General features: G+C 49.7%; 11 protein-coding genes across 11 annotated transcripts; 5 read left to right on the top strand and 6 right to left on the bottom strand.

Moving 5' to 3' along the window:
• Nucleotides 1-661: 661 nt before the first annotated feature.
• On the bottom strand, nucleotides 662-1,164 carry AA0111_g7046 (hypothetical protein; the record flags this gene model as incomplete). Its single annotated transcript, XM_028653337.1, has 2 exons — nucleotides 662-802; nucleotides 1,051-1,164. 2 exons carry the CDS (start codon nucleotides 1,162-1,164, stop codon nucleotides 662-664), a joined length of 255 nt encoding a protein of 84 aa, XP_028505561.1.
• A 567-nt stretch (nucleotides 1,165-1,731) lies between these two features.
• AA0111_g7045 (hypothetical protein) lies at nucleotides 1,732-2,427 on the bottom strand (the record flags this gene model as incomplete). Its single annotated transcript, XM_028653336.1, has 1 exon — nucleotides 1,732-2,427. The coding sequence occupies one exon, from the start codon at nucleotides 2,425-2,427 to the stop codon at nucleotides 1,732-1,734; it is 696 nt and encodes a 231-aa protein (XP_028505562.1).
• Nucleotides 2,428-3,452: 1,025 nt separating this feature from the next.
• Nucleotides 3,453-4,037, top strand: AA0111_g7044 (hypothetical protein; the record flags this gene model as incomplete). Its single annotated transcript, XM_028653335.1, has 1 exon — nucleotides 3,453-4,037. The coding sequence occupies one exon, from the start codon at nucleotides 3,453-3,455 to the stop codon at nucleotides 4,035-4,037; it is 585 nt and encodes a 194-aa protein (XP_028505563.1).
• Nucleotides 4,038-5,170: 1,133 nt separating this feature from the next.
• Nucleotides 5,171-5,458, top strand: AA0111_g7043 (hypothetical protein; the record flags this gene model as incomplete). The annotated part of the gene is made up of 1 exon (XM_028653334.1): nucleotides 5,171-5,458. One exon carries the CDS (start codon nucleotides 5,171-5,173, stop codon nucleotides 5,456-5,458), a length of 288 nt encoding a protein of 95 aa, XP_028505564.1.
• Nucleotides 5,459-5,464: 6 nt separating this feature from the next.
• On the top strand, nucleotides 5,465-5,986 carry AA0111_g7042 (hypothetical protein; the record flags this gene model as incomplete). The annotated part of the gene is made up of 1 exon (XM_028653333.1): nucleotides 5,465-5,986. The coding sequence occupies one exon, from the start codon at nucleotides 5,465-5,467 to the stop codon at nucleotides 5,984-5,986; it is 522 nt and encodes a 173-aa protein (XP_028505565.1).
• Nucleotides 5,987-6,456: 470 nt separating this feature from the next.
• Nucleotides 6,457-8,483, bottom strand: AA0111_g7041 (Siderophore iron transporter 1; the record flags this gene model as incomplete). Its single annotated transcript, XM_028653332.1, has 4 exons — nucleotides 6,457-6,836; nucleotides 6,906-7,443; nucleotides 7,502-7,959; nucleotides 8,045-8,483. The coding sequence occupies 4 exons, from the start codon at nucleotides 8,481-8,483 to the stop codon at nucleotides 6,457-6,459; spliced, it is 1,815 nt and encodes a 604-aa protein (XP_028505566.1).
• A 2,430-nt stretch (nucleotides 8,484-10,913) lies between these two features.
• On the top strand, nucleotides 10,914-11,948 carry AA0111_g7040 (hypothetical protein; the record flags this gene model as incomplete). Its single annotated transcript, XM_028653331.1, has 3 exons — nucleotides 10,914-11,021; nucleotides 11,094-11,341; nucleotides 11,411-11,948. The coding sequence occupies 3 exons, from the start codon at nucleotides 10,914-10,916 to the stop codon at nucleotides 11,946-11,948; spliced, it is 894 nt and encodes a 297-aa protein (XP_028505567.1).
• Nucleotides 11,949-13,232: 1,284 nt separating this feature from the next.
• On the bottom strand, nucleotides 13,233-14,110 carry AA0111_g7039 (hypothetical protein; the record flags this gene model as incomplete). Its single annotated transcript, XM_028653329.1, has 3 exons — nucleotides 13,233-13,381; nucleotides 13,447-13,988; nucleotides 14,049-14,110. 3 exons carry the CDS (start codon nucleotides 14,108-14,110, stop codon nucleotides 13,233-13,235), a joined length of 753 nt encoding a protein of 250 aa, XP_028505486.1.
• Nucleotides 14,111-14,653: 543 nt separating this feature from the next.
• On the top strand, nucleotides 14,654-16,750 carry AA0111_g7038 (hypothetical protein; the record flags this gene model as incomplete). Its single annotated transcript, XM_028653328.1, has 3 exons — nucleotides 14,654-14,872; nucleotides 14,925-15,809; nucleotides 15,938-16,750. The coding sequence occupies 3 exons, from the start codon at nucleotides 14,654-14,656 to the stop codon at nucleotides 16,748-16,750; spliced, it is 1,917 nt and encodes a 638-aa protein (XP_028505485.1).
• A 422-nt stretch (nucleotides 16,751-17,172) lies between these two features.
• AA0111_g7037 (hypothetical protein) lies at nucleotides 17,173-18,481 on the bottom strand (the record flags this gene model as incomplete). Its single annotated transcript, XM_028653327.1, has 2 exons — nucleotides 17,173-17,921; nucleotides 17,983-18,481. 2 exons carry the CDS (start codon nucleotides 18,479-18,481, stop codon nucleotides 17,173-17,175), a joined length of 1,248 nt encoding a protein of 415 aa, XP_028505471.1.
• Nucleotides 18,482-19,533: 1,052 nt separating this feature from the next.
• AA0111_g7036 (hypothetical protein) lies at nucleotides 19,534-21,117 on the bottom strand (the record flags this gene model as incomplete). The annotated part of the gene is made up of 2 exons (XM_028653326.1): nucleotides 19,534-20,362; nucleotides 20,417-21,117. 2 exons carry the CDS (start codon nucleotides 21,115-21,117, stop codon nucleotides 19,534-19,536), a joined length of 1,530 nt encoding a protein of 509 aa, XP_028505352.1.
• Nucleotides 21,118-21,506: the final 389 nt, after the last annotated feature.

Raw genomic sequence — 21,506 nt, 5'->3', positions numbered from 1 at the left:
TGGCTTCATTGTTGCAGCTAGAGCGGCGCTGCTGACAGTCTCCTAAAACCACCACTCAACGGAATGGCGTTTCTCCAACTTTGACGAGCATTCTAGCCCCTTCAGATTGATTTGAGTATGTTGCTTATTGTCATGCTCAATTACCATATATAAGGGAAATTCCGAGGAGCGGGAGTAAGTAGTCGTCCCTACTGCAGTCTACAGCAGTGCATTATAGGATAATACTAGATATTCTAAGTTAATGTAGACTTTAACCCTTAATATCTACATAGATGATAACTACATTAGTGCTGTTGTAGGCTGTAGAGCAATAGAAAGCTTTAGCGTACCTCTTCAATTTCTCTGTTGTATGCGGTGAATAGTGTTCTTGACAAGCTCATCTACGTTCTGACCACGAGCGAAGCTTAATATAGAGAGTAGGATCTGTTTATTTCGATAGCTCTTTGAGCGGCTTTACGCCTTGGCCAGCCACCCTAGACAAGAGAAAAACCGAATAGGTAGAGATAGTAAGCTCTACTTTGCAGCTTACATTAGCTCCTAATAAGAGAGATTATAGGAATTAATAGTATTGTAGGCTTCTAGGTTCTCTGTGTATGTCTATATAGCTATAATACGCTTCCTTGTAGTAGGAAGGAGTACTCTGCTCAAATTAGATGTTTACCTAGGTAGTTTCTCTCTTTGGCGTAGTGCGGCCCTCGTTCTCCTTGCCCTTTGATGAAGTTGGCGGTGCGACAGAGACAACACCGGACATCTTATAGTTGTCATCGTCTTCTTTCTCGTCTTCAAAGACTTCTATCGTTTTCTACGATGTGATTAGTGGTGTTCTTCAGCGTATAAGACACAAACAACTATATGTCATTGCTATTCCAAATAGTTGTAGGTAAACCTTCTACTCCCTAAAGAAAACGTGAAGACTAATCTACAGATCTAGCTCGCGTTCTTCTACATTGTAGTTGTAGTGCAGTCATGCTAACATGCAAGTGTATGTACTTTTGGTGGGGTGCAAGAGCTTGGGGTACCGTAGGAACAATGGAGTACGATATAACTTACGCGACGTTTTGGCTTAGGGCAGCCAGCCTGTCGAACACGTTTCGCTGGCGCTTCAGCATCGGCTTCGCTTTGCCGCTGCTCATCTGATAGCCTCTGGTATAACTCCACCAGCATGTTCTCGTAAACTGGCTTGTCATTGGCGCACACGTTGGGAAGAACGGTGTTGATGAGCTCGATTTGCTCTTAAATCGTCATGGCGACTACAGATAATCAGCAAAACGATATAACGATACGACGATCTTAGCAGCACAGAGACGGTCATCATGTGAGATGAAAGGCGAAATCTCTAAGGCAAGGTAAGCAAGCTATAAACAAAACTTTGAACAAAGAATAGAGATGCTGCATTGTTGAGGAATAGGGGCTCGATTTACATACCGGCCTATTGCCTCTTAGGCTCTTCGTCGTCTGTTAGCCTCATTAGCAATACGTTCCCGGAATACCAACTATGGAACACACCTTCTTCATTCTTCTCCACTACATGATTTAACGTTAGCAATGGTTCCTTCCTGAGCAGTTTCGTGGCGAAGCTAAGATCGGTTTCGTTGCCAAACAATCGTCGTTGAAGAAGGTACGTGCAATGATCCAGAGAGTGTCGATGCATATATGCATGACTTCATAGGTTGGATTCTTGGCCAACTTGAACTTTGGCAGACAACCTAGCACTACTGGCTGGAACAATGCTTACCGCCCTGTTGACCATCGAGCATAAATGGGTGGCCGATTCTGAGTGTTGTAGAAATGGTTGTAGCCAGTGCGATCAGCGTTCATGAAAGGACAGAAGGGAATCAAGCTGTGCTTGTACGCTCGCGCGACTATCGCAATGTTGGCCTCATCTGGGAAGACAAGGCTGTTGCGGTCCGCAGGATGGTACAGTTTATAGTTGTCGGATACTTGCGTCTCTTTCGCGGAGATTGATGCAAATGTCGCTTTGATGTCCGCCTCTGTAAACACCTTTGTGAGGTCACCGTATTTACACTTCACGCCACGACCAGCAAGTGCCGACGCAAGCGCCCTTGCGGAAGACCCGGAAAACTGCCACTTGATTTTAGGGCCAGCTTTGTATGTGATAGGGATGTGGAAGACGCCATGATAATCCAGTCGACTGAGATCGAACTCCCTAGCGATCTTTGGGGTCCGAGTTTTCTGCAGACCTTCGGCGGAGAAGGAGTGGGGAGCGCGCTCCGAAGTCTGTGACGATGTGGACAGTTCCGTGTAACCGATTGTGTATTTGCCGTCAACTGTCCTTCGGCATTCAACGAGATGATTGGGAGGTGCAGGACCGTTCTTGCAGAGCTCTGTCTCGTGTGCATCCAATGCATCATCACCTTGTTTCCAGCCACGCTCTTGAGGATATTCTTTCGGAACGTAGGGCGCCATATGAAGACGTATGATCGTTTTTATCGCTGCGAAGTGCTGAAGTGTCAGTAAATGCAGCAGTTTTGCGGAAGAATCTTCGTGATACTTACTTCCGCCTTGTGACGTTAGGTAGCTTGTTATCTCCAAATAACAAACGAAGGTCCGTGAAGCTGTGTGAGGAGACCACGCAAACAAATACTGATGATGAGCTTACAGAAGCAGTGGAAAGTTTATGAAAAGATGCGTTTGCTCTCCGAGTGACTGACCATGCGCTTCGGGTATGAGACAATCTCACTCACCTGCAGACTGCGTAGCAGAGGTGAAAGAGACTTCGGATCCACTTTTCAGCCAACACTCGTGGACAGAATAGCGGGGTTCCAGCGCTGCGTCACAGGAGATACCTAAGTAGGCATCGTCAGCCCGGCAGAGTGACTGATTGCGGACGATTGCCAAGCAGGTCATGCAATGATAGTCATCTCGCCCGTGTCTCATGATTCGCGGTTTGCTATACGCGTCTTAGAACTCCAGTTGACGGCGATTTGCGACATGAATGAAGACCCGCGGACATGCTCGAATTAGCGTAACGGTGTGATTGTCGGTGATAGTGAGAAGTGGGTAACAGGCGGTGCGTGATCTTACCAAGCGCACCTGCCTGCAGCAGTACGCATTCTTCCCGTTTGCAATGACGCCACCACCTTCACATGCACCAATCTGGCTCTTGTAGGTAGAGACTCCAGTGAAAATTACACATCTCTCGTTTCCCTCTTCTTCTCTTGCTCTTTGCCTTGTGAAAGACACTAGAACATCTTTTCAACAAGCACCAGCGACTCTGTCCAGAAGCTTGTGCAACTCAGCAAGAGCGTCTCTGCAGTTCGTCTGCTTCCTTTCTGCAGCTCAACAAATAGCTTCTTGTCAGTCTCCAACTATCGATCGGTGGAGGTAGCCTGAACACTACGATTGTGTACGTTGTCTTCCAGATTGGAACCGATGCGTCCGTGTATCTATCAGCCACTAATTCCGTTAAGCATCTTTCAGCTGTCGCTTTGATGGCCTGGACTCCCCCGAACGCGCCGCCGAACCTGCTGGCCCGTGTTTCCGCTGAGCAGCGGAACGCATGGGCCGACGGAGCTCCCTTGGACATTGCTTCGCAGCGGCAATTCCGACAGCAGACCACGTATGCATTCCGCCTCAACGCCGACTTCACTAGTACGTCCGAACCGATCCAATACAAGAAGGGAATGCAAGGCCAATTCCTAGGTCTGACAGAGAAGAGAATGGCCAAGATCTTCATACGCGGCGTCACTGAGGGAGACGGCTTCAGGAACCGCCATGTTCCCCTCGAATATATCGATAAGGGCCCTCAGTGGCAAGCTGATGTCAATGAGTGGCGTCTAGATGTCAAACTGCCAGGTCGTACAGTATTCGACAAGCGAGACTGGACTTCTTCTTCCTTGCCCGGCACAACTGTACTCGGCAAGACTGTCACTCACCTCATATCAGCCTTTCTTCACTCACCCGCGCCCGGAGATGCCGAAAAGATCACAGACTTCATCCGCAGATCTAGCGTGCCAGGTCTCACCATGACAATAATCAACGGTATCAAAGATGCTGGTCTCTACGGGGTTGTATAAGACGCGGACAAGAAATTCACAGTCGTGGATCTGATCACAAACGCTCGTGTTAGGGTTGTAGATCGTCATTCTTTGGACCGGGCCGGGGTCTATGCGAGGTTCCATAATTCCTCCCAACTTGTCGAACACTGGAAGCCAAACTCACGCTATGCTTACGTTGGCAAGTCAAACGATTTTGGCTCGCACTTTGAGTCACATCCCCATTCATCGTCAAAGTACGGTGATCTGAGCCAAAATTCCGAGTCGCTAGACATGATCTCACTCTGTGTCCTTTCTGCGACAGCGGAGCCTGGACTGTTCTATCTTACTGAGCAGCTATTTGTCTGTCTTTTGCAGACCTACAAGCCAGACTTGTTAAGCCCGACTATCGCGGATTCCGGTTTGCTAGTGTGCCGGTGCAACGGGTGCTTAGTCAATACTGGGGAAGTATATCCTTAGTATTTTAGAAGCAGTTGCTAGGGCAGAGTTGATCACTTGAATTCCTACACGACACAACGATCATCAACACTCATCATGCGATTCTTAGTTTTGAGACTTTATCTTGTATATTAGCAGCCTACGCAGGCACTATTACACTCTTTTAGTTCTCGAATACACTTGTACAACACCTATACGTCCACCTTCCCTTGGCTGCGCGGAGGAAATGCATCGACATCCTCGTGATAGTGCCTTCATACACTCCAACACCCGTACACTAGCATTTAGCAAACTTGCGAACTACTACACCAACATCTCAGATGAAGTATTCCACATAACTGGATGGCATGGTTTCATCGGCCGTGGACTCGCTTCGAGTGGCATTGTGTACGGGGCGAATTGCAGCTCGCCACTACACGAATACGGAGTGCTTGAACATAAACACCTCCTCATTCGGACCGACGACAACATCAGAGACAACAAGACTGGTTCGTTCATAACTATGGCCATATATCGATGTGCCGAACAGGTCTCAATCCCAGCCGACTCGAAACGAGTTAACGTGTTCAAGTACTGTGTCTACAAGAATGGTGAGCGTGAAGAGGTTATCAGTTTCCGCGCTAGGTATTGCAAGAAGGGGGATGCTCACCTCCCTCCTCCTGGGTCGCGTTTCAACTTCGTTATCGAGGTCCGAAAGGATGGAACGGCACACCCACATGCCTGGGCACGACTTGCAGCCATTGGTCATTCAAAAACTGGACAAGGCAAACTCATCCGCAGTCCGTATCGAATGGGAGTTTCCGGTATCCTCTGCGAAGTGGCAATTTGCGTATGTCCAATCCAACATCAACAATGAGCGAATCGACCCCCAAGTACCAGGATCACTAAAGAACTATGCTAAAGCCATAGCATTCCTTCAGTGGTTAACCGATGCTCGACCAAACCACAATCATGCTTGGATTCCCAAGACTCAAGGAGCAGCACTTGTCGTACAGACCGAGTAAGACTTCATGAACCAGACCATTCAGTTCCAGGATGCCAAGAATGATATTGTCATGCTGCCTGGCGGTAGGAGAACCAACGACGATATCATCGCTCAAATATTTCGACCAGAATATGGGCTCGCTCGAGTAGCCGGGGAAAGTTGTGGCTCCTCTTGTGATACCTGTAGGCTTCTCTCGTTCTCGACCAAGGCCAAAACCTTTCCAGACAGGGAATGCGTCCCTGTAAAGCTCTTTGCCGACCTGTGTACGAACTGTACAGTGCTTGGTCTCTCATGCTGTACATTCACCGATGGCGTCTACGACAAGCATGTACTACACACGCTCGACACTAGACTTGCAACAGACAAGGCGGCAGCGGCTTTAGTGGGCATGCCTCTGGCCGATATCCCCCAGGAGTCACAATCCTTTACTCAGCAGTTAAGGATCATCGATAGTGGCAATCAAAACGATGATGATGGCAGAGACTGCGGAGACGACGACCTTGACGAGAGCGACGACTCTGGCGAGAGTGACGACGACTCTGAGTAAAACCGAGTGGTAGAGTGTTTTCGAGGTGGATTATAGGCGTCGAGGTCTATCGGTTTTTGAACTTTTTCTTGTATGCTAGCAGTCGAAAGAGGCACTACTACACTCCTTTAGCCTTTCCAATACAATTGTACAACACCTGTACATCCTTATCTCTTTCATCGTGCTGAGGAAATGCTTCGACATCCTCGTGATAGTGTCTTCCTACACTTCAACACCCGTACACTCGCCATTGACGTCTTCCATAATTAAGTGCACACATCTCCCCCCAATAGAAATTGCTTCGCCATGGATTTTCGACGCAATCGAGCCTTTGAAATGTGGGCGTGACTATACCAACAGTTAATTGTCATGGTGTCAACAGCACTGGCCACAGGCACCGCATAGCTACCACCTCTCCATTATCTGAAGTCACAGAAAATATCCATTAATACTGCTTACGATAAACGCAGCGTCCTAGGTCTCAATGGCACTTAGTACCTACTATCCGAGCTCACCACATCAGCACTCTCCTCCGCATCCTCCAAACTCTGCTCTTTGCCCAACTTCGGGTCTCGAATGACGAGCGAGAAGGCAACAAGAAGCACTGCCAGACAGATGCCCGCAATGCATAGTAGCCGCTGCACATGCCGATACGCCTCTATCACAGCAGTACGCTCCACCGTACCCACGGGATATGAAGTCGCAAAGGTGAACGGGTCGCCGTAGACGGTGGCCGCGAGTGATGCATCACCGGTTCGTCGGACTAGCTCAATCGGTATGATTTGCTGCCACATGGCGCCTGAGACGGTGTTGCCAAGCGCGCTTCCAATGTTGTAGGTAGCGAGGTAGATGCCCGTGACGATGGCGACATCTATCATCAATGGTCAGCATTGTGTATTCTCGGTTCAACGGTAAGCGGCGACGGAAGGAAATTACTTACGCTCGTGTTTCGTCGCAGCCTGGATGCTCGCCTGCGCAGGATACGGAAACATACCGCCCGCGATTCCCAAGCATATCTGCGCGCCAATGATGCCAGAGTGCGACGAATCGCCCGAGCCACCACGGTAGTGGATCAGGAGACCAAAAGCCACCACGAAGAGACATGTTCCTGCAATGATGAACGGCTTCAGGCGGCGAACCTTGAAAACGATACCACCGAGTATCAGCCCAGTGATGACGGACGTGAAACTGTACAAAGAGCTGATGCGAGTCGCACTCTTGATAGATTCGTCAAACGCAACGACGAGTACGGTGTACAGAAAGTCGCCTTGCATGGTCCATGCGAAGTTCAGGGTACACGCAATTCCCAGAGCACCCCAGACTGCCCGATCCTTTAGCAGATAGAAGGGAAGCATTGGATGCGGTGCTCTCCTCTCCCAAATGATGAAGACGGGAAGGCACAGGAATCCGATGACAAGGGGGGCAATAACCTTGGCCGTACCCCATTGTGACTGTTCGCCACCCGCAATGGTAAAAGGCTTTGCAACAAGTCAGCACAGCGAACATCCAACAGGTGAAAAAAGTACGTCAACTCACCGTTAGAATGCAGCCAAACACAGCAATCAGCAGCACAATACCAGGAACGTCCATCTGCCAAAAGAGCGCCATTAGCAGATTCTTGACGCTACCGCCATGGACCTGATACGGTGTCTGGTACTTGTCGAGTGCGCCCGCCTTCCGGGCTTGTCGACTCGACCACATGAGCGAAGCAACTAGCGGAATGCAGCACACAGTGTAGATGATACACCACATGCCCACACCCCATCTCCAAGTCGTCTTGATGAGCACAGCCTGGCTGACGTCTCCGCTAACCCACGTGTTGATTAAAAACGGGATGGCGGGGATATAGGAGAAGAAGAGACGAGAGCGAAGGGATGTGATATCCGCTATGATGACTTCGATGAGAACAATGATAGTCGTGTACCCAATCTGGTAGAAAACGGCACCTGTTGCAAAGGACTCGACATCTTTGCTAGCAGCCTCTATAATCGTTCCTGTAAACTTCCGTGTTAGCAAAAAATGGTAGGAGGCGGACGGCTCGTCACTATAACATATCCATGCGGAACTGGGGGGACCTACCCAGTATGTAGAAGAAGATGGAAAGAACGACGACTTCGACTCGGCCGAACACGTCGGCGATTTTAGCTGCAGTAGGTTGTGCAGCAGCAGCAATAACACTCCTCAAAACATTGATGGTGGCCAAGGTCGAGTGCTCCTGGAATCCCGCAGTGGCATATGGCTGGTAAGTGTACCGCAGCGTGCCGTCCAAACCATATGCATACGCGACGAGGAAGATGCCGAAGAAGATGCAGCAGCGGTTGACGAAAGACGTGTGTGCATTAAGCGCTTCGATACGTAGGACACCGGGGGACTTTGCACCGGACAGTGCTGCTGGAGACTGAGGCTTCTGGTTGGTGGCGGTGAAGTCGCTTTCTTGCTTCGCATGTGAATCGAGGCCGGTCACCGTGGTGCTGAGCTGCACGTTCTTGTCAACGTCAGCATCGCTACGGTGAGACATGGCGAGTGGCTGTTTGGAACGCGAGGTTGCAGTGTGAGAATATACTAGTCTCAGCGTGCGCTGCGAGGTTTCTTATTTGTACCAACGCTGCGCGAGTCGACCATAGGTAGGTGAATGCCCAGGTGGCCTGACATGGTTTGAATTGGCAAACAACTCCGTACATTCACCATCACCTTTCCTCTCTGGGAACATGTTCCGAACCACCGGAAAGCTTCTCGTACATGGCGATCCAGTGAGATATCGTGCATGCTGCCCTGCATGAGATATAGCGTGCAGCTAAGACTGATTGATAAGATTAGATGCAAATTTTCGCTGGCTTGGCGTCAATATCCGAAGCTCCGAAACTCGGGAACAGCCTGGTCGAGACCTTGGCGGTCTTTCTTTGGGAGCCACAACGGATACTTAGCTCAATCATGCTGGAAGGAGCATCGGATTGAACTCGATACATCATGGAACGAAGTAATTCTCGCCGCGTGGCGCACACCTCGAAAGTATCGTTGCTAGCGTACCAAGGGCAACAATGACTCGAAATGACCGCCTTGCACTCGTATTGAAACAAAGATTATCTTGCTACAAATAGCACTACTGTTAACCAAGTGCGTTACAAGCATCCAAGTCATCTTACTTGCGTGAGTTGAAGTAGAAAAGCATGAAAGGTGATTAGTAACAGCCTTTAGATAAAATCTACCTTTCTCCCTCTTCGACACTGGGGGATGCTCGTGAGCCCGGGGCGGATCTGGAGAGACGAAGATCATCTTGGCCACTTCAAGTAAGCTTTAGCGATACCTGCATGATGTGGCGATCATGGGTCTTGTGCAGATTCCGAAGCTTGTCGCAGTCTGGTCGATTACAGCTTCATACAGTACGTCCAATGTAGTGATTGTCCACAGTGTTCCGCAGTCAGTAAAGAGGAAAAGTAGGTATGTGCATTCTCACTAGAAGCAAATGCAACTAGCATGGTGAGACGTTATCAGAAGCCTGAAGCAGACTAGAGACGTGTCACAAGGGAGCTCGAGCATTATGAGAACGCATCTCTTGAGTGTCGCTACAGTCCTTTACTATAAGGTCTTTCCGCGTCCCTGCTAATTGTATCAACTTGTTCAGCAGCTTAATCCGCGATGCAGAGCGCATGACAGTGCGAAGCTTGTCGACGGTGTCAACGAGACTACACAACCGCACCGTAAGCAAACACATAGAGGTTTCATCAATTGTTCCCAGTGGAAATACCGTCCTGTAGTCGGAGCAGTAGAAGGACACAGTAATTGCAAGCTTCGCGTACACTGTGGCTGCAGGATGATGTGAGACCCGATTTGCTGAGGATGAAAGTACGCCATGGGCGACGATTTTGTACACTAAATGATGCGAGGCTAGTGCTTACGACGCTGAAGGATGGTATGTTGTGAGTCTTCATGGAAATTTCTTACGCTTTCATCTGCACCATTCAGCTCCAGCTTTGGTTTGTGGAGATCAAGCAACGATCTCTGTCCGGGGTTGCTGATGCGTAGGGCCTGGGTACTACAGCTGGCTTACTGTGGTAAAGTGACCCTGCCAATTGCGTCGAGTTGAGGAAGATGCTCTCCAGAAGAGATGCAGACTACCAAACGCAAGCGGTACTCACAATGCACCCAGCATGCTCTGAACATGAGAATGCATGCAGCCTATGTCGATGGGACTCAGTCAGCACCGTCGTCAAGTGGGTACACGTGCGAGACATGGCTGTAGCGAGTCTGGGTGCACTTCATGCCAGGATGCCGCCGTTCCCTACCCTAAAAGTACACAGTATCGTGCTTGCGAAGCTGCAGTCAGCATTGCTTCTGCTGGAGAATACCCGTTTGGGCTGCTTAGCGAAACTCGTGCGTTCGGGTCGATAAGGGCCGCCATCAGCAACAATGTGGCCGTTGTCCGTCACAGTTGCGATTGGAGATGGTCATCCGCGGCTTTGGGCGACACTGTAAGCAGACACTGTTGGCAGGCTGAAGAGTCCAACGTGAGGAAATAAACCAAATCCATGATGAGTCGCCAGCGTAACACAACAGGCACATGCAGGCGTGCTCATGGTTGCAGCAATGCAGAGCGGTTGAAGGCCGCAAACCGTGTACTGGGGTCGTCTAGATGGTCTTTGCGCCACCACCTGCATGGCTGTTTAGTTTGACCAATCTGGTTGGGCGTCATAGCAGCGGGAGTGAGCACCTCTAAGCTCCACCCCTACCGTTTTGCTGGGTTATAAGGCCCAGATGTCCAGCTGTGCGTGTCGTGGAGATACTTGAGCCTTGGTGCTGCCTCGACGCTGCGACTCTCGATCTGCATCGAATCCGCTACGGGGGCTATTCGGTGCTTTGCACAGGCTCAGTCAGTACTTAGCAACCCCAAAGTAGCGTGGAGCTCCTCGGTCGCGCTACAACCGTGTTAGCCAGCAACGTCGAAACCACCATGGACTACTCGTACTTTGGCGGGCCCCAGCAGCCCTACAACCAATTCCTGGGCATGCAGCACTCGTTCGCCCACGGCGGACTCGACACAGACACGACGCAGAGCATTGTGAGTAGGGGCGGCGGGCGTGCCGGAAGACCCCGCAAACAGCCTTAGTAATGTGACCTGACGCGGCACCAGGAACCTCTCGACCCCGGACTGTATCCCACATGCTACGATGCCTTTAACCTTAACAACGGCCTGCCCACCCCCCAGCAGGGCTCTCCGGAAAACATAGCAGCACACACCCCCATGCCTGTCGGCAGCGTAGACTCTGGACTGGGCCCCGAACTCGAAGATGGCCAGCCAAACCAGACGCGAAGCAGCAGCGAGGAAAAGGACAACCTGACGCCTGCCCAGAGCAGGCGCAAGGCACAGAACAGGGCAGCGTGTGTTTTTATTCCCGTCCCACTCGTATCGTTGTCTTGCGGGCAAGAATGCTGACTTGGGTGTCACAGCCAGCGCGCATTCCGCGAGCGCAAAGAACGCCACGTCAAGGAGCTCGAGACGAAGCTGTCGGCCCTCGAAACCAGCACCCGCTCCCTCCAGTCAGACAACGACCGCTTGAAAGCCGCGCTGCATCGCGCCCGTACCGAGAACGAGATCCTGCGCGCTACCAGTGGCCATTCTCCCGCCTCCTCGCGCCCCGTCTCTGCGAGCTATCCCTCGCCCGGCGCTCATCTGCCCGCAGAGGATGACGACGAACAGGAGATGGACTACAGCGTCGAGTCGCTGACCAACGGCTCCGTTGTGAATTCTGCTGGTAGGGAACACTCACGCACCAAGGCCAGGGGGAGAGAGATTCCCGCTGCACAGGCCTGGGATTTGATACAGTCGCATACCCTCGTCAAGCAGGGTCTCGTCGATGTGGCTGATGTATGTGAGCGGCTCAAAGGGAAGACGACGTGTGATGGTCATGGACCTGTGTTTGCAGAGAGCACCATTTGGCAAGCTGTCGAAGAGTCGCGTCGATGCGGCGGTGATGAACTTATATGATGGCTGGGCTGCTGTTGCCCTAACCTTCTTTCTTCTTGTCAATACCCCGTTTTTTTTCTTCTTTTCTTTTCTGTCTTTTCTCTACCATTTAGGCTGGCAAGTTTGCTTTGCGGGATTTGGGCGCTTTGGGCGTTCGGCATCACTGTAGCCTGATGAGCAGTCTTGTGAATTAGGACGCTCGAACTATCAGGAGGCAACGATAAAAGGCAACGTGTCTGCACTTGCGGAAAAAAAGGTCATTTGTTGCAGTGTCTCTGTAGTCATTCCATGGCGCTTGATGTAGGAAAACGAAATCTAGGAAATTAACATGTTCCTGATCCGTCACGTCTCCATCGCTGGCGCTCACAGGAAGTACAACAGAATCTCTATGAACCAAACTACATGTTTCTCCTCACAACAACATAGGGACTTCATCACCGCGAGACCAATACAATGGAATAAAGACACACTTCACCAACACCGCCCACTACTCTTCCCTTTCCCAACATTTCCAAGTACTAAACAAACATGCCAAGGAATACTGTACCAAAGCCTATCAGAAACCCCACGCTCGCTAATCACCCGTCATCCTTGACCAATATCCAGAAGGGGTAATACGTGTCAAAACAGTCTACATTCCCCGCATCGATGCATGAAGCTTCAAACGGGAAGGCGTTCCCAAAGACGCGAAAGTCCTTTTTGAAGCAGCTTAGAAGTCTTGGGAAGTCAGCATGTCATCCAACAGAGCATATGCACACTTTATCCCTGTCCAACAGCTCTTTCAAGTCATGAGCTAGCGATCCATGATGCCATCTATAGCACAATGGACGTGTGTGAGTGGTAACTTCACACTGAGAATGTGTACAAGGAAATAATCATGAACATCTTGCATGGCTCGAACGCCGAGAACAGGTCGTTTATAGGAACTTTTCCACGTTCGTCGTTGGTACCACGAGTTGCATATACATGACGTGCTACGACCCAGATTTACAATTACATCTGGTATGTACACCATTGGCGCAATTTTCCACAACGTCTCAGAAAAATGATGTTGCCTAGGAAGCAATCTGCAAACCTGCTTTATTGCGCTCCATCTGCGGTATCGTTGGCTGTGCTCCCAAGGTATCGCTACGACTATGGTCGGGGCAGGAGCTTACCCATCGCTGGGACGACATTAGGCTTGCCCCTCTGTGATGCACACCTCGCAACATGTTTCCTCTTCAGTTTGAGGATTCACCTGCTGCCACACGACGTGTCAACGAGGCATGTGATCCAGCCAAGGAACGACAGCTAATTGCGGCTGTTTCAATCCCAATCGCTATCGTCATCGTCGCCAGCGGTAGTTCCCTGTCTTATCTTGCTCGTATTGACATCGTCATCGTCGTCTTTCTTCTTCTGGAGGCGGGTATCTCCTAGCTTGACCGCGCCAACATCTACGAGGATTCTTTCGATATCTATCATCGCAAATTAGCATCTTTGTAACGCAAAACTGCCGTCTACACCTGTGAGCGTGACGTACCTTGTACACTTGTCCTGGGCCCACTCAATTGCATCAGCGTAACAATCTGCCTCTTGATATCTCCATCTTTGTAAATCAACACAGTCGGTGTGTTCTTATCCGGATATCCCTCAATACACAGATCCGCCCTCATCTGGCAAAACTTGACGTCTCCAAATCTCTTTGCCAGCTCCCTCCAATGCTCAATCATGACTCTTGACTCTGTGTTTGTACCGGTGGAACTCGTGAGCAGGACAAGCACGTATGCTTTTTTGCTCTCCTCAGTCACGTCGGACGAGTAGTCTGGTTTCTGGATGTGGTAGACTTGATTGTAGACCGAGGCAGTATTTATGGAGGACAGTTCAGCCATGCGCTTCTGGCGGTACGAATCGAGAAAGTCGTCGTCTTCTTCGTCTTCTAGCTCGGCTAGTTCGTCGAGGTCTTTGCCTTCGAGTCGGTTTTCGTGGGCGAGTTGGCGGGCTTGCTCGAGTGCTTCTTGGATCATGGGTGTGGGCGATGGCGGCTTTTCAGGGATGATGCCTTTACTCCGGAGGATGTCGTTCCTGTTGCGCGCATGTTAGGGCTGTCGTTTCTTGCTTGAGGTTGGTGGTCGCCTGGCTTACCATTCTGTGTCGGCGTTTGGGTCGTCGATGGGGACGTTGACGGGCATGTCTGGCATCTGCATGATGGCGGTTTGGATGCAGAACTCTTTCGTACAGTTTGAGTATAAAATTGATGCGCTGAGCTTGGGTGGGAGGGTGCTTTTGTGGAAGAAGTGTGGTGCCTGAAGTGTCAGATATTTCGAGGAACGCGAAGCTCCGTCATGGACCCTGCCAATCTGCCCCACCCCCACCTCAGCTCCACGCGATGCCAACCCATGTCACTCTCAGCCGCACGGCACAGAGGGGGTTCTACAACATATAGATGTCGCTATATCAAGGTTGAAAAGCGCGCAAACGCTGCGTTAATTTATTAGTACTGCACAGACACTCTGTTAACGTTACCACAGCACTATGTTACGTGCAATATAGCGATATCTATGTGAGCAAAACCCCTCTCCGCGCGCTACGGAAGGCTGCATCTCAGCTCCTCGACTTGGAGAACGCCACTGCTTACTTGATCATGTTGTTATCTAGGCATCAGCTGCTGCCAGAGAGCATTACACGAACCTTCCTGGCATTGATGTTCAACGGCGACTCAAGAAGCCCGCTTGCGCTGCCGTCTCATCATGCACCTGCTGCGACGTGAGAGTGATGGCGAGTTCAGCCTTACTGAATACCATGGGCAGCCTCCGCCATATGCTATACTTTCACACACCTGGGGATCCGATAGCGACGAAGTGACATTCAAGGACATCGAAAAGGGCAGAGGCAAGAACAAAACCGGCTACGAGAAATTGCGCTTCTGCGCTCGGCAAGCCAGAGAAGATGGATTGGAATATTTCTGGGTGACGTCTGATGCTCGTTGCAACTCTGTGCACGATAGCTGACACTCTTCAGGTGGATACGTGCTGTATTGACAAGAAAGATAGTGTGAAACTCTCGGAGGCAATTAACTCCATGTTTTCGTGGTATCAACAATCTTCCAGATGCTACGTTTACCTCACCGATGTTAGGCGTCAGAGAAATGGCGCCGCTGCTGTCGTAGGTTTGCTAACCAGAAACAAATCTAGCTCACCCCGAAAGGATTCTGGGCGCCATTGGGAAATATCATTTCGGGCGAGCAAATGGTTCACCAGAGGCTGGACCCTTCAAGAACTTCTAGCGCCAACTTCAGTGAAGTTTTTCAACCAGGAAGGAGATCTTCTAGACGACAGACAAGGCCTTGCAAGAATCATCCATGAGATAACAGGAATATCAGTGCAGGCTTTACACAAATCAGGTCTCTCACTATCCAATTTTAGCATCGATGAACGCATGTCATGGGCAAAAGGGCGTAGTACCAAACGGCCGGAAGACGCTGCCTACTCTCTTCTTGGTCTATGTGGAGTTCACATGCCACCCATATATGGAGAAGGCCAGGAAAATGCGTTCTTTCGTCTGCGCTGGGAGATCGAGCGAAAAGCAGCGATTTCACAGAAAAAGGGCGTCATGGCTACAGATGAGAGCCTCCCGAATATCTCTCCCTCGTTAAGCGCCTCACAAAAGTCAGTAGAAACGACTGGTATTGGAGCACAATGGCACGATGCCGAAGATTGGTACCCACACCAACTACACAGGGACAATGTCACAAAAGACAATGAGAGAAAAATGAAGTTGTGGTGGGATAATGCGATTGCTGCGAACCTGGATACGACCGATGCCTGGATCGATGACTACGAAAAGGCTGCAGCATTACTTGTGAAGTGGGCAGATGAACCGGAGGATTCGAAAAGGAGTCAAGAGGTACGTGGTCATAATTCACATATCTATGTTCACCTTTTAGTATAACGGGACAAGCGGCGAGCAAACCCCACAACCAACTCTTCTGCATGAGAAAGAAGATCTTGTTGCGTATGCTGATATCAGAACAGGTGAACGAGCTCGACCATGTCCTCCGTGTGCAATATGGTTTCCACACAGAGATGGTCGTTCTAGACGTCTCGCACCAAGCCGAGCATCAGATGAATCGATCTCTCGATAGGTTCACCGAGCAGAACGACGGACCTAACAATTTACTCGTCGTATACTATACTGGCGCTAGCACGATCGAAGAAGATCAAAAACACCTCAAATTGGGAAGCCCGGCGGTCAAAATAGGCCCGGGAAAATGGCGGCGCCGGTATATTGATTGGCACAGATCATACGATATTCTTCGCTCTGACATAGTGGATGCGGATGTCTTTATGATACTGGATACGGATACGACGTGGGCAAGCAAACAAACGGATGACTGGATGGCCAAGATCAATCCACCGGAGAGGCAGAACCGGAATCAGACGAAACGTTTTGAGGTAATGAGTGCAGAAACAATCCGCTTCAATCGTTCTCTGATCGAAACTTTGAATACATTTGCAAACGACAGACGCGGCAAGCCTTTTTCAACATCCACGCTAAGCGCGCATCTACGTAAGGACCTGGTAATAGACGAAGAACAGTCCATATTGTGGTCTTTACTTCCAAACAAAAGTCATATCTTTCTTAGTCCGGATAGAAGAGTATCGAGCGAGATCTCACTGGAAGGCTACCTGAAGCTAGGGATTCAACTACGCGATGAGGCTTTGTCGCAGACACAGATCGAAGACTTGGTGCGAACTCTAGCAGCATGGGGAAGAGAGAAGGATATCGTACTTCGTGGCATCGACTGGCTTGGATTCGAGGTACAAGCGGAGCAGTCAAATTGTTGATAACAGCGATTCATATGAGCTTTTGCGCAAGACAATGGTGATTCCTCAGACTGAGAAAGAAAGATCCTACGATAACATGGTGGTTCAGACGGATGTCACAGCTGATGATGGTATGATATCATGAAAGGTTGTAGACGCACGCCAGATCTCGTATCTTTGAACAGGAAAAACGAGGAAATGTGTTACAACAGATTCCGAACACTCGCACTGCGATGAACGATACACTAGCCACAAACAAGAACAAACATTGCGGCATATGCTTGGCTATCAAGTGCGATAAGTTACCCTTATAGGTGTGACTAGAGTACCCATGGAAGCGCTTCTCCACCTGCTTTCGTTCTTACAGGCAACGACGAAACGCTCAACGCCAGAGCATAATACGGTGTGCGCAACCAAGTTCAGTACGAAGTGTGTAGTACTTTTCAAAGACGAATCCTTTCCAGAGGTATCGGCTTCGAATATTGGCCGTAAGCAAAAGGCGCACCCTCCCTGACCAGATTGCTCTTCGTGATTGCATCCCGTGATAGTTGCACAGCTCGAACTCCACGCTCAAGCATGGTGTCCCTGTACTTAGTCATAACAGCTTCTAGATCCGCACCCCTGAGCCCATCTTCAGCAACACGTGATAGTGCTTGAGCCAGGTCAAGTGCATCTCGAATAGCAGTGACACCTCCTTGACCCGAGAAAGGCGTCATACAATGTGCTGCATCGCCTAACAACGCAACTCTGCCAGAGCTGAAATCCTCCGGGGACAGCTCAACGTCGTGCATAACGAGGGGTGGCGCTCTCATTCCTTCAACAGACGTCTTCTCTATAATGGCCTTGAAGTCCGGCGCAAAGTTCTTTGTCATGGCTCTTGCTGCGGATAAAAGCTCCTGTTGACTTGCAGTAGCAGTCCAGTGTGATCCTTGGGTCGCAGCCTCGTCGGGCCAGATCAAAAACCAGTAATAAAGCCCTGATTTGGCATCAGGGAGGATATCGTTGACACCCACGAACATGACCAGATCCCCGGAGCCAGTTATGTTGTTGTCTGCGCGAACAATGTAGCAAGAATGGCCAAGTTCGAGCTGTCGCTCCATATCCTCGTTTTCCAGTGTGACCTCGCCAATGATAGTAGCGATAGGCAGTCGTTTAAGCTTGTCCTCATTGGGGTAGAGTAGGTGGCGACGGACTGTAACATGGCTCCTATTAGCAATGCAAATCTGTGTCCAAGATATGTGGGTGAGGCTTACCAGTACTATGCACGCCATCTGCGCCAACCAAGAAATCACCATTGGCTGAAGTCCCATCTGTGAAATTTACTGTTACGCTGTGATGATCTTCTTGAATTCCTGTTGCTTGCTTCCCAAACTCAACCTGAATTCCAGTACTAAGAAATTCTCTTAGTCTCCTACGATTTGCTCTTAGCAGCTTGCCGGACCCATCATCGGTCACACCATGTCGCTGACCCGGATCCTGTGCCTGGTAGACAGCAAGCTGCGAAGGGAATTTGAGTGGATGAAGGTGGAATACTGTCTCTAGGGATGGCATGTCGTCTGAAATGCTGGCTTTAAGGTCGTCTAGTATGGTGTGTAATCCTATAGACCATCCTTGGCTGCGAGAATTTTGCTTTGAATCGCGTTCGAAGATCGAGAACGGGATCTCTTTCTTTCTTAGGGCCTGGGCGAGTGTCAGGCCGCCAATGCCGCCTCCAAGAATGAGCACGTGAGGAGAGTGGTCTTTGGAAGTCATGATAGAAATATAGCAGTATAGTAGGATCGAACTGGGAGTAGAAGTAACTTCTGAGTGGAAACAGTAGAGATAATGATGGAATGAGGTTTCTTGCTTTTAAGCTTGTTTAGAGGTACGTGCAGTGGTAGGCCTCATGAGGTTAGCTCGCAAGGATGTCAGTCAAGTAAGCGTCTCCCTAGTCTTCTCTCTAGATTACTAGGAATCATGCATCCAGTAGAAAGCTTGGCTTTGTGCAGCAGGCCGCTAAGCCTAGTGAATTCCTTGGCTTCGCGCAGTGAGGCTTCCGATACCGAAGAATCCTTACCTTCGCGCAAAAGCACTGCCGACACCGAGTAGTCCACATGGGTACGTGGCCTGTCTCATAGAAATCGACATCTTTGCGATCACCGTACCAGTTGAGGGGATATGCGGCTTTGAAATGCTTGGCATCATTCTCAGATGAAGGGATGGTATTTATCCAAGGTTCATTCAGGCCCCATCGGTGTCGTCAACAAAAGGACAGTTCAACCTGGCGATTCAGTCAGTTCCATCAGTGATCGAATCGACTGACTAAAGCTTCCGGGCAGAGTCGGTCGGTTCATCGGCTACATTGTAACTTACAAGAATGCAACGTAGAGTGGAAGCAGTCTTGTATCACCATTGCGAGATATTAACTCGGTAAATGAACCACTTCCTTGTGCGGAGCAATAACCAATCTGCACTACTAGAACTAATGCTGTTCATAATCTCTAGCTCTCATAAATCCATATCGGATAAAACAGTTGAGTTATTGTGCGATGTTCATAGCATGGCAAGACACGTCTCATAGAATCGAGCCCACTAGAAAAACCGTAATACATTCCCAATCTATATAATCATACAACCAAGCTTACTCTAATCTTATCTTTGTTCGCGCATGTAACTCTCTCACTCCTGCATTAAGTCGCGCAGTCTTCTGTTTAGCAGGTAATTATGCCATGTCATTTAAACCTGTACTATCTTTATCGAAGCAGGCTCGATTTTACTGCGTTCCAATGCTGTTCAGGCTCCTCCGTGTCTATTGTCGCAAAAGGTCAATACCCAGTCGCTGGGCCTCGAACAACGTCCATATCATCCCTTCCACCATAACTGTAACCCGTCAGGAATGCACCTTCTAGTGACACTGGATTCTCGTTCCAGAATTGCTGGACCGTTTTGGCAGCCTTGAGGAACCCTTCTTCAATATTGCTTGTGTTGGTGCTCAGACAACCTTGGTGCACAATTCGTCCATCTCTTTTCCAAATCTTTCCATTGACAAGGACATGTTTGACATGTCCTACGTGGGAGTGCAAGAGAACAGCAGTGACAGGATCACTCCAACCCAGCAGTCCCGGCGCCTTTCCGTCGTATACTACAATGTCTGCCTTGGCCCCAACACGCAACACACCAAGATCATCGCGTCGTATAGCTTGAGCCCCGGACCTTGTGGCCAGCAAAAAGCCTTGATTGGTAGACATCGGATTGCGGTTCACCACAATTCTTTCCTCGGTGGTAAGGTGAGTCATCAAACGCTCGCGAACATTCTGGAGCCAGATCCTCGCTTGGGTGATCAGATCGCCGCTGTTTGTATAATGCGTGCCTACGCTGAGGGATGCTTGATCCATGGCGAGATGCTGTTGGCCCACCTCTCGGGAGTGCGACATTTCAAACTCCGGAGCATACGCCATGTAATGATTGTAGGTGCGCAATAACGTCAGATCTGTGGCCGTGAGAGATGTGCCGTGTACGAACACGACGGGCACCGTAGTATTCAGAAGGTGCGTTCCGTTGGCCAGTTTTATCTGTGACAGTACAGACGGGTTGTTTTCTGTTGCGTATACGCCGCCGACCGCATGCGTCTCGAGCACAGCAATGTCAAACTCACTGTCAAAGATTAGAAACATCCAATACCCGAATTGTGTCATACAAAGCTCTTACCTAATTAACGCAGAGATGGCTTGTACTTCCGATTCTATACCAAAAGTCCATCTTTCATAAGAGATACCAAGACTAACAGTACTCCCAGTCAGAGTCCCATCAGTCATCAAAGTCTTAAAATGCTCAACCTGTTCGTCGAATGATACGGTATCGTAGCCTCCCAAGTTGTATGCGAAGATGCTCCTGATACCACTGTCCTTGGTAGCCTGGATGTATGCATCAACAATGTCGCTCGTGAAAGATCCGGATGCGTGATCCACGATAGTTGTAACGCCTGCACTAACAGCTTCGCAGAGTCCGACCAGCTCTGAAAAATAAGATATTTCCGCGTCGTAGATTCTTGCAGCGATTGTTGTGTTCGTCCATCTCGTGAGATATTCTGCTAGGGTACCAGTGCCACCGATAGAGCGGTGAGCGGTTTGCCAGACGTGGCGATGAGTGTCGACATGGCCAGGGGACAATATGTCTCCTTCGACTGAGATTCGAGTAGTTTCCGCTGGGATTGAGCTTGTTGAATTTGTAGGGAAGATTGCGCTAATGATATCGTTGACAACAAGGAGAGAGTGATCGCGCAGTATTTCTACGGAACCGCTCGTTTCATTAAAAGATATAATGGTGCCGTTTTCGAAGAATACGGACTCGCTGTGAGAAAGAGAAATTGCAGCGAACAGATGGAGGAGTCGAAATATTTGCTGCTTCATGATGTCAATCGTTGGACAACGTGTGATACTGAGATCGTGACGAGGTTACCTACCACATTTGTACTTGAGTACAAAAATTGGACTTCCAGAGGTGAATAGTTCAGTAGCCCGTAATCTGCTTATTGGGCAGTATTTTCGTTGTAGTGACCAGGTGTGGACGAAACAGTGGCCGACTCTCGTCCCATGGGTGATAGTTTCGCCGGATCGCAGTTCGGTCTGCGCCAAGCCCGATACGGACATAAGACATCAACAAAATGCGAAGTAGTTTCTGGGGTGCCCAGCCACGAGAATGCTCGAATGATCGTTAGCGCCGGAATTAAGCCATGATGTCCGCTTCAACTTTTTCGATGTACGGCCGCAGTTGTCTTGGGTTTTTAGTCGCGCCTAAG

The sequence above is a fragment of the Alternaria arborescens genome (assembly GCF_004154835.1).
Source record: "Alternaria arborescens strain FERA 675 chromosome Unknown contig_15, whole genome shotgun sequence".
Taxonomy (NCBI): domain Eukaryota; kingdom Fungi; phylum Ascomycota; class Dothideomycetes; order Pleosporales; family Pleosporaceae; genus Alternaria; species Alternaria arborescens.
This window is presented reverse-complemented; position numbering and strand designations above follow the sequence as displayed.